Below are 11,630 nucleotides of genomic sequence, written 5' to 3'. Positions count from 1 at the left end.
AGCGGCCTTGACGAAATATCTGCTGTACACGCATGATCAGCCTAGAAAACTTGATCTGCTGTTCTGGAAACATGAAAATTCTCTACCTAGAAATGTCGAGCTGCTGTACATTGATGTCTGAAGGCCTATTTCAAATTCCTTCTCCTAGAAATTTTGATCTGCTTTTCACCGAAAATCTGACTAAATTCGAAAAATGAAAATTCCTTACCTAGAAATGTCGAGCTGCTGTACATTGATGTCTGAAGGCCTATTTCAAATTCCTTCTCCTAGAAATTTTGATCTGCTTTTCACCGAAAATCTGACTAAATTCCGTTCGTTTCCTCTGCCCGCCCTATCCGTCCTGCCCGCCCTGTCCGTCCTGCCCTAGAAAATATCTTTTTGTATTCCTCAAAAAGATAATAAGGACATTGGATTGGACTAACAGGAAATAGGACTCACTGCCTTTGTGGGATAGTCGGATAGTCGGCTCCTATCATAATTTTTTTACAGAAGATTTGGACTAGCTAAGTCCGACACAGGATTCACACGTAATTAGAAATCATCGAGTCCGACTGGGCATAGGAGAGAGCAAGATTTCCAACTGATCTGCGGGAAAAACACGTGGATCTGCGGGAAAACGCAGAGATCTGCGGGAAAAACGCACAAAAACGCGGTTTAAACGCGGTTTAAACGCGGTACAGACGGGAAATTAAGAGATGACATGTGAAATGGAGCTCCACGTGATGAGAGTTGAAGTTGGAAATTTTGGAAGAAGCACAAAAATGACAAAAAAAGACAGCAAGTGACAAGTAGCAGCAAAAGACTACAAAGGTGACAGTTTCTATATTTTAATAAGAAGTAATTTGATGTTTCTGAAGCTTTACATTGTAATATTCTTTCAGTCTACACCCAGTGTACATGTTTACTACATTTCATGGTTGAGCTAAAAGCTGGAGTTTTGAAGTTTGAAACCTACTTTTATGTGTCTACTTTCGATACTTTACTTTAGCGAAAGTTCTAAGGCTAATAGTACGATTTTGACTTTGAAATGATGTATACTTCATGGGATCATCCCCCCCCCCCCAGGAAGATGGGGGGGGGGAATCAGATTTTGGTGCCAGGGGGGAAGTGAAAATTTCAAGCTTGATGGGGGGAGAAAGGCGAATAGGGGGTATATTCAGTCCTCTACCTAGTGGGGGGAGTAATAGGATAAATACAGACCTTCCTGGTGTGTTTGGGCATTCAGGCTTATGAGCCTGTCTTTCTTGGGATATTGAGAGTCTTTTTTTTGCTATAGTAGCTTGCGAATTGAGGTGAGTCTGGATCATCACTTCGCAACCCTTATCCAATACGGCTAGGGGGATTTCCCAATTAGGGGGGGAGCACGAATTTTAAAGACAGGTGGGGGGGAAAGGCCAGATGGGGGATTTTAGCTCATATTAGGGGGGACCAAAAAGCTGGAGGACGCCATGTACTTAGTTGCAAACGAGCTTGGTAAAAACTTGCTCGCCATTGCAGAAGACGTTTCGTATTCTCATGAAGGCAATAAGATATTTTGTGATCAAAGGTAAATTAAAAACATGTACGTTCTTCCCAATGTCAATTAAAAAAGCGCTATTTTATCAAAATGCGATATTTTATCAAAACACTCAAAAAGCAACAAATTTTCGTTTGTTTGACAGGGAAAGAACCAAAACCTGATTGGATGTGATATAACAAACCATATCAAAAGTTCCTTACAATTTTGCGTTTGTATACAAATGTAGTGAAAACTTGTTGAATAGAGGTGTCATATCTGACACTGGTTATGTCTTACCAGTTTTGTTTGACCTACCAAAGACTAACAATGATCCAGCCAACCACAAAAAAATGTAGCCTGGACAAACTTTAACACGTACAGTACTCTAGTTTTGATAATATATGACAACTGACATTTTTTATGATAAACTAAACACTGGCATAATCATATTTTCCATGAAAAATCAATTGTTTTCGAATCAAAATTTAGGGGGTTGGGCTATTTGGCACTCAAAAACCAGTATATTTAGTTTTGGGTTATCTTAGCTGCCCATCTCATCGTCAGATGCCAGTGTGGTCGGATTATAACCTGGGGCTTCAGACGTATACTGCAAATAGATCTTGGTTTGACTACTGACATTATTGACAACAAACTTAACTGACATAATCATATTTTCCATGCAAAATCAAGTGTTTTCAAATCAAAATTTAGGGGGTTGGGCTATTTGGCACTCAAAAACCAGTATATTTAGTTTTGGGTTATCTTAGCTGCCCATCTCATCGTTAAATGCCAGTGTGGTCGGATTATAACCTGGGGCTTCAGACGTATACTGCAAAGAGTTCTTGATTTGACTACTGACATTATTGACGACAAACTTAACACTGACAGAATCATATTTTCTATTAAAAAATCAAGTGTTTTCATATCAAAATTTAGGGGGTTGGGTTATTTGGCACTCAAAAACCAGTATATTTAGTTCTGGGTTATCTTAGCTGCCCATCTCATCGTCAGATGCCAGTGTGGTCGGATTATAACCTGGGGCTTCAGGCGTATACTGCAAATAGATCTTGGTTTGACTACTGACATTTTTGACGACAACTTAACTGACATAATCATATTTTCCATGCAAAATCAAGTGTTTTCAAATCAAAATTTACTTAGGGGGTTGGGCTATTTGGCACTCAAAAACCAGTATATTTAGTTTTGGGTTATCTTAGCTGCCCATCTCATCGTTAGATGCCAGTGTGGTCGGATTATAACCTGGGGCTTCAGACGTATACTGCAAAGAGATCTTGGTTTGACTACTGACATTATTGACGACAAACTTAACACTGACATAATCATATTTTCTATTAAAAAATCAAGTGTTTTCATATCAAAATTAAGGGGGTTGGGTTATTTGGCACTCAAAAACCAGTATGTTTAGTTTTGGGTTATCTTAGCTGCCCATCTCATCGTTAGATGCCAGTGTGGTCGGATTATAACCTGGGGCTTCAGACGTATACTGCAAAGAGATCTTGGATTGACTACTGACATTATTGACGACAACTTAACTGACATAATCATATTTTCCATGATAAATCAAGTGTTTTCAAATCAAAATTTACTTAGGGGGTTGGGCTATTTGGCACTCAAAAACCAGTATATTTAGTTTTGGGTTATCTTAGCTGCCCATCTCATCGTTAGATGCCAGTGTGGTCGGATTATAACCTGGGGCTTCAGGCGTATACTGCAAATAGATCTTGGTTTGACTACTGACATTTTTGACGACAACTTAACTGACATAATCATATTTTCCATGCAAAATCAAGTGTTTTCAAATCAAAATTTACTTAGGGGGTTGGGCTATTTGGCACTCAAAAACCAGTATATTTAGTTTTGGGTTATCTTAGCTGCCCATCTCATCGTTAGATGCCAGTGTGGTCGGATTATAACCTGGGGCTTCAGACGTATACTGCAAAGAGATCTTGGTTTGACTACTGACATTATTGACGACAAACTTTAACAATGACATATCATATTTTCTATTAAAAAATCAAGTGTTTTCATATCAAAGTTTAGGGGGTTGGGTTATTTGGCACTCAAAAACCAGTATATTTAGTTTTGGGTTATCTTAGCTGCCCATCTCATCGTTAGATGCCAGTGTGGTCGGATTATAACCTGGGGCTTCAGACGTATACTGCAAAGAGTTCTTGATTTGACTACTGACATTACTGTATTGACGACAAACTTAACACTGACATAATCATATTTTCTATTAAAAAATCAAGTGTTTTCATATCAAAATTAAGGGGGTTGGGTTATTTGGCACTCAAAAACCAGTATATTTAGTTTTGGGTTATCTTAGCTGCCCATCTCATCGTTAGATGCCAGTGTGGTCGGATTATAACCTGGGGCTTCAGACGTATACTGCAAAGAGATCTTGGTTTGACTACTGACATTATTGACGACAACTTAACTGACATAATCATATTTTCCATGATAAATCAAGTGTTTTCAAATCAAAATTTACTTAGGGGGTTGGGCTATTTGGCACTCAAAAACCAGTATATTTAGTTTTGGGTTATCTTAGCTGCCCATCTCATCGTTAAATGCCAGTGTGGTCGGATTATAACCTGGGGCTTCAGACGTATACTGCAAAGAGATCTTGGTTTGACTACTGACATTATTGACGACAACTTAACTGACATAATCATATTTTCCATGATAAATCAAGTGTTTTCAAATCAAAATTTAGGGGGTTGGGCTATTTACCAATATATTTAGTGAGTCAGTAGCAGACAGAGTTGGTTAGCTGATATGTTGCTTTGATCCCAGAGCAGGCAGATTTTCAGGGTTTGAGCTGCCAGGAGCTGCTACCATTTTCATTATTTCAAAGATTAAGTTTGAATTCAGTTTTAAGAACAAATTAATCAACCCAGGCTCTGTTTTTAATTAGTTTGGAACTATTAAAACAAAGAATTAACCTCGGAATTGGCTTTTTCTGTTAATAAGAACCTAGGACATGAAACTTTTGTCTGGATTCGCATGGCTTATGTACAAAAATTAGGATTGAATTTCAAAATTTAAGCAAAGATTGAGTTTTTGCCAAGGTTATCCAGTTGCAGAAAAGGCCTGGAAAAGGCACAGAAAAATCAAAACACCTATTTTAAAGAAAAATTTTTTTTCTTTTTTTACAACCTTTATTCTATTTTCTGATTGTAATCAACTCTTGTTGCGGCTCGTTTTGTCGCATCCAATCAGGCTGTTGTATTTCCCATGACAATGTCATTTTTATTGCTCTGAAAAAATAATGCGTTCCAAACAGTTCCAAACAAAGAGAAAAAGTTACTCATTTTTAATTGCTCTTTGGAATAACGTAGATCTTATTTTTACCTTTGATAACACTGGATAACAAAATAATTTTATTGCCTTGGGAATACAAAAAGTCTTTGGCAAAGGCAAGCTTGTTTTTACCAAGTTTGTTTGCAACTAAGCTTATAGGGTAGTGTGTATCTTTTTAAAGTCAAAATTAAATTTTACTGAATTTAAAAGAAGGGGGCTTGTGAAAATTTCAAATAAGATGGGTTGCTTGGGCAAAAAGAGCTAGTGATTTTTTTAGTAGGGGGGCTTGTAAGATTTGGAAATTTGCCAAATATATTCTACTTATTTTCAATAGGATCTGTTACTTTTCATATTTACTGTATCTGTTAAAAATTAGTTTCTGACCAGATTCATGTTATTGCATTTCTCATTTTAATATCCTTTGGAATATACTTAGAGATTGTACGAGTTAGTGCGTGAAAAGTCAGAAAAGAGGGGTGTTGAGGAATTTTAATTTTCAAGAGGGGGCTGAGCTAAAAGAGGTGGGTGCCATTTTTAAGAGGTTGGTTTGTTATCCCTTTGCCCACTCTCAGTGGTTACTCGCAAACATGCAAGACTACTGCTATCAATATTTAGAATAGGATTTAATTTTAGATATAGCTTTGCTATATAAGACTCATTTTATTTAAACATTTTTATGAATTTCTTTTTTTGGCCACCAACGAACAATAATAATTATAATGAAAATGATATTCGACATTTAAAAAGTGGCTGGCTGTGGAATAAACACTGTCCTACTTTTCTAAAATGTGGCCTGCCTGATTAAAAGCTTGAGATTAGAAAATTTTCAAAAAGAAATTTAATTTTGGTTGAATTGGTTTAGTTATAAACTTGTCACTCAAAGTGCGTTGTTTTTCTCACAAATCTAAAATTTTGGCCTGGGCCTGCCTGGGCTGCTATTTGTTCACCCAATTTCTATCCTTTTTATTTGTGTTTTTTTTTTGTTTTTTTTTTGCAAAAATGATGATTTTAAATTTTTGCATGGACTATATTTCGAAATGGCCAAAACTTGCAAAATTTAACCCACTCTAGGTAACATAACTTTGACCCATATTACTTGTCCTTTTTTGCATACATAGGCTGGCTAGCCTAGGTTATTTAAGAAATTTGTTTTCTTTTACTGCTGATTGAAAAGATTTCATAAAGTAGCTTATTTTTTGTCGAAAACACTTGGTGTTGAACTAGGATATTCATGTTTATTTTGGTGGATTTAATGTATACATTCTTCTCAGTAGCTAAAGTTGATATGAAAAACGTGATCAGTATAAGTAGCCTAGTTGCACAGCAAGTAAAGTTTCTTATCCTTTATTTAGATCATGATGGACATATCTCAAGTAGAGAAGTGGTGTGAACAATCGATTGTAGCAGAAAGTGGTGGTGAAAAACATGTAAAATTGAAATACTTGATGAAAAGTTTTGAGAATTTTGCGAGTGTCACAGAATCAATCGAGGAACATGATTTTTCTGAGATATTGAAGGATATTCTTTATAAAAAGGGGATTAGAATTGAATGTAAAGTAAGAAGGGTTAGGGGAAAGAGAAGTACCACCATATCAGGGATCAGATTAAAAGAAGTGACCTGTCATGTTGAAGGAAAGGTTTCTAATGTAGTTGTTAAGGCTGGTGAGGCTTTCAATTCAAATGTAGTCAATGAAGTAGATGGTGAGTCTATTGAGAGTACCCCTTTAACTGAAGACAATTCAAGTGGTGAACTTCTTGGCCAACATGTTGATGAACTCGATGCAACAAATTCCCAACATTGCAACTCAGACCTTGAAACAGATGATAGTCACGCAGTTCTTGGAGCAAACATCCACCAAAAAGAAGCAATACTCACAGCGTGTGATTATCAAAGTGACTATGTCTATAAAGAAGATGGCAAGTTTGTTGTACTTAATGAGTCAGTTTATGAGACCGAGGTCTCTAACCCGATAGGCGAGATTAATGTTAGTAGTGGTACAGCTGTTGAGACTAATGTTTGTGAAGTTGCTTTTGAGGATTCTTTGAATCAAGCTTGTGGTGCAGTTAGTGGTATAGAAGACTCTTATTTTGAATCCTTTGATTCTGAAAGCTTAAACACTTCATCGATCAATACTGATGATCTGAGTTGTTTGAACTCTGAGGAGATGATTTCACATGAAAATAAGAAACTAAACAAAAAGACAATTTTCAATTATTATTCCATAGGTAATAAAGATTCAAATGATAAAGAATTTGAATTCACTGAAAAGTTATTTTCTTTCAGAAAACCATCAAAAGAATCCTCTAATTATGACAATTTAACCTTTTCAAGATTTTACCAAAATTTCAAAACTATTACACCATCCAATTTGAAATCCTGTAATCATAAGACATTTGAAGACTATCTTGATTCAAAATATCCAACAACAGAGGTAAAAGACCAGAAGTTGAAATCTATTCTTTTAAGTGCCAAATCCACCTCAGATTTCCTCAAAACCAGGATCAATGCATTTCTTTGTGGGTCTTTCTGTCCAATATTCATTGGCGATGTAGCCAGTGAATCGTTAGAGTACTTACAAGCATCTATTCCAGTTCCCCAATTCACTGCTCAAACCTACACTCCAAACTTGACATTCAAATGTGAAATTTGCTGTATGTATCGTGATCATTTGATACGCTGTGGCAAATGCTGTTACATGGGACCAGGTATTTTTGAGGGATGCCAACAATTGTATGAGCACTCGATCACTAATCATCATAAAAGTGCCATCGACTTTTTGAAAAAAGACCACCCTACAGTGATTAAAAAACTTGTAAGGCCTCCAAAACATGCCAGTGAACACATTTCAGACTTTTATAAAGATTTGACAAGCGAGAAAGGAAAGCAAGTGTCTTGTATGTTTTTTTGGGATCCTACATTTGTGAATGAGTTTCAAAATGATCAGCACATTAGAAGAAAGTCCACTAAAACTTTGTTTTCAGAAAAAAAGCTCTGGAAAAATTGTAGCACTGAATTAAAACATAAAAACTGCTGCAAGTATGAGATTTGGAAGGAGAATCACCCACAACAATATAAAGAAATATGTAATGAAAGTAAATATTATTCTGCCCAGTCTGTTTTTGTACCATCAAACAAGCAAAAGGTTTTAATACAAGGTAAAACAATTACCATTTCTGGTGGAATTAAATCACTTGATCCTCCCTGTTTAGGTATTGCCTCCACAATTGGTTCTCATCCATTCACCTGTAAAAACTGTTTCGGCCAGAGAAGAGCTTTGAATAATTTGAAATCTTATCGTGACAAAACAGCATCTTATTCAAAAACTGAGTCTCGTGTGGGTAAAAAAGGAATGCGAGAGGATTATGCAACGAAAACAGAAAAAGAACAGCACTATCAAGAAACTATACAAAAAAATGAAGCCCTGACCAAATCTAACGTTGCATACAGGAAGCAAATATTGAGCAAAAGCAATTGGCAAAAAACACTTTTGGAGAGCTGTCAAAAAGATGAAGTGAGAAAGCTTGTCCTTGACCTTGTTCTTCTAATAGAAAGCAAAGATAATACCCTTGCTATTAAGAAAGATATCATAAAAATTTGTTGGGAAATTGAGAAGTGGAGTGAACCACAAATTTAAGCCTATAATCAAGGATGTAGCCTCCTACTACCATAACTCTCTTGGGCCTGACAAATACAGTTTACTTAAAGATCTGTTTGGCCTTCTGGTAAAACTTGTGCAAAGGAGCATGGCAAACAAACTAAAATAGAGCTTGGAATGAATACAAGGTTTTTGAAGAGGTGTGACCCTTTACCAAGGTTACCCGGTTGTTGATGCCACGGATGAAGCTAGAACTCTCAGGATGTTTTCTGGAGTTGTTGATAAGGATGGAAAAATAGAAATCATTGGTGAATGCTGGAAACCAGATTATAATGAATGGAAGGAATCAAGAAAGTTGTTAGATGAAATTCTCGATGAGGGGAAAGATTTTGTAGATGAATTTAGTGCTCTCAAAGGCTATGTTGACAAGGCTATCCAAGAAGACAGACTTGCAAAAAGCACTGGGATTCATAACTTGATTGCTGCAACAGGAGTCAAATCAAAGCCTTTGATTTATATGGTATGGCCTACACCTAATTCTGGGTATCGCTCATGTCATCTGCTTAAAATATGGGATGTTGTCAGGTCTAATTGCTTTCTTACGCCATCTGGAGCAATGCGAAAAGATCCGATCAATTTGATCGGACACTCGTCAGATTCTGCCGGATTCCAACTGGCAGCTGCTGTTACATTGATGACACCCCAAAGCCAGGCACTAGCCACTGGTGTGAAATATTTGACTCTTGGTGCAGGGGAAAGTCAATTTGCAGCTCCATATTTTGGCCCTCTTCCATCCATTGCCTACTTAGATTATGATCATAACCTTCGGCTTTTTCTCAAGTGTTTGAAGTATGAGACCCTTGATCTAGATCTTTTTCCTTGCCAAACTAATTCGTACATTGCCTCAATCAATCATCTTCAGGATTTAAAAGTCACTCTTGAGGAATGTGGCAACTCTTATCTCTGTTCCTTTTCCAACAATGACTTGCTTTTTGCCCGGTTCCTTGATCAAAATTGTGATGCAGCTTTGAAAGTTTTCACCAAGGGTGTTGCAGAGCTTCTCCATGAACATGTTCCAGGGTCTTCAGGAACATGCCTTTACATCGAGGGTGTTGTAGCGCTTTTTAAACCTTTCCTCCATCCTGAGTGCAACTCAGTATCCACTCAAGAAAGCCTCAGCGAAGGGATTACTGTTTTTCGAATTTGGAAGCAAATTTTGAAATTAAAAGGCAAGCGCTTAAATGCAGTGAAAAATGCAGCAAAAGATCCTTCTAAACGTGGTAGATTCCTTACCTATGGTTGTGCAAAAACAGCAGAGATTCTTTTTGCTGCTGGCACATGCCATATGTTAGCCATGTATGCTCATTTTAAGGACCTTGGCACTTCTATGCTTTCTCTTTCCAATTGTGGAACCAAGACGACCGAAAGAATAATAAGTGAGATTCAGGGCAAAACAAACCAGATTCAGTCTTTGGATGCACAGCCAACACTTGCGGGGATAATGAAAAGATATCCAAAGTGCAATCTAACCATACTGCAGAGGACAATATGACAGCTGCAGGTGCAAAAAAACAAAGTAGTACAAATAGGCGAAGGTTATCACACAAGCTGAGAATTGCTGAGGCCTCAGACTATGAATACCCAGAGACCTTCTGTGATTTTAGGAATCAACTAAAGGAAGCATATAAAGTTGGAGTAGAGAAGGGAAAATCCTTATTCAGAAAGTACTGTCCTGAAGGAATGGAGTTTTTGGAAAAGAATGGTGGTTTTAATTTCTTAACCAACTTCAAAAACAGTGTCCCAGACGAAAACGTATTTTCTGGAACTATAAGTGAAGAATATGCGTTAGAGAAATTAAAGGTCAAGTCTGCTGAACTTCTGTCTAATAGTGCTGTGAAGGAAGAAAATCTTGTGACCAATTATTTTAACCCAGAGGATATTAGTAAAACTTTTGATTCTGAAAAGGCAAATGTGAAAGCGGCCAGGAAGGTGAAAACAGGTGAGAAACCTAAAAACTTGGATAAAGGTGAAAATTGTGAAAAGAGAGGAATGTTGAGAAAGTTGGAAAAAATCTTATTTCTGATGATATCCTGGACCACCTGGAGTCTGATGATGTTGAAATAAAGGGTGCAGAAATTTCAGATAAACGTAGATGGCTTCTCTCTAGAATTGTGAATGGGGAAAAAAAGGAAATACATTTAGCACAGGCATTGAAACTTCTTGTCCCAAGAGAATATGTTTCACGAGAGAGATCAAGGAGACACATTGCTGCAAAATTTTTGCCTGATAGACATGAGGTGGACAAACAGCACAATGTTTTTGCTTTCAGATTTGTGGTAGCTAAAGTTTCTGGAAAGGTTGCCGTTTGTAAGGTTGCTGCTTTGAACAACAATGGCAAGTCTGTTAAAAGTGCGTCAAATTTAGATGAGAGCGTAACATGTCAGCTTATCCCTCTTCAAAAGCTGTCTGAGGAAAAGAATTTGTACATACTTCCCAAGAAGATCGTTGTGAGTAATTGGATTAAAGTTTTGAATATCAAGGGTGAGTTGAAAATGTCATGCAATGAAGATGGTGAATACAGTGTGATAGACAAATCATTGAGTGTTTTAGAAGCAGCTGAAGATTCAGATCTGTTGTCTGAGGATCTTAAGTGTGCCAAGCAGCTTTCTAACAGCTTGCCTCCACTAGGTTTTCATGAAGTTAATGATGTTATTGATAAAAAACTAGATCCCAAAACTGAAGAATACTTATATCTTGTGAAGTTCAAAGGAGAAGAACAAAGTGATCCCGTCTGGCTGAGCCAATCTTGTTTTGATCGGCCTATCCATTTTTCAAAGAGAAAGGGATTTGCATCTGAAAAGGTTTTTGCATGTGATGAGTCCTTTATGAAATTTGCTTTGAATGCAGAATCTCCTTCAGTCAAAGCAAAGGCCCCCCCAAAAGCGACAGTCTAAAATGCCCTCTGACATAAAGAATGCTCTAAAAAGAACTAAAAAGCCAGGAAATCCAATGAAGAGAAAATCCAGTCCTTCTTCCCACATTCCAGAAATAAAGAAAAAGAGAGTTCTATCTGTGGGTGAAACTTCAAAAGCAAAACTGGAAGCGTTTTCTTTTGTTAGGACTGAGGACCAGAAAAAATTGGTGATCGATGTAGATCTTATCATGGTGGACCGGGAAGAAAAAAGTTTTACAACTGACAAAGAAATTTTTAA

The 11,630-nt window shown here is 37.0% G+C and overlaps 1 protein-coding gene across 1 annotated transcript; it reads left to right on the top strand.

The window, feature by feature from the left end:
- The first annotated feature begins 691 nt into the window (after positions 1 to 691).
- On the top strand, positions 692 to 11,399 carry LOC136813041 (uncharacterized). The gene is made up of 2 exons (XM_067069553.1): positions 692 to 810; positions 6,175 to 11,399. The coding sequence occupies exon 2, from the start codon at positions 6,178 to 6,180 to the stop codon at positions 8,455 to 8,457; it is 2,280 nt and encodes a 759-aa protein (XP_066925654.1). The 5' UTR covers positions 692 to 810; positions 6,175 to 6,177; the 3' UTR covers positions 8,458 to 11,399.
- Positions 11,400 to 11,630: the final 231 nt, after the last annotated feature.

This window comes from Clytia hemisphaerica, unplaced genomic scaffold (genome assembly GCF_902728285.1).
Source record: "Clytia hemisphaerica strain Z4C2 unplaced genomic scaffold, Clytia hemisphaerica genome assembly, whole genome shotgun sequence".
NCBI lineage: Eukaryota > Metazoa > Cnidaria > Hydrozoa > Leptothecata > Clytiidae > Clytia > Clytia hemisphaerica.
The sequence above is the reverse complement of the archived record's forward strand: the minus strand, read 5'-3'. Positions and strand labels throughout refer to the sequence as shown.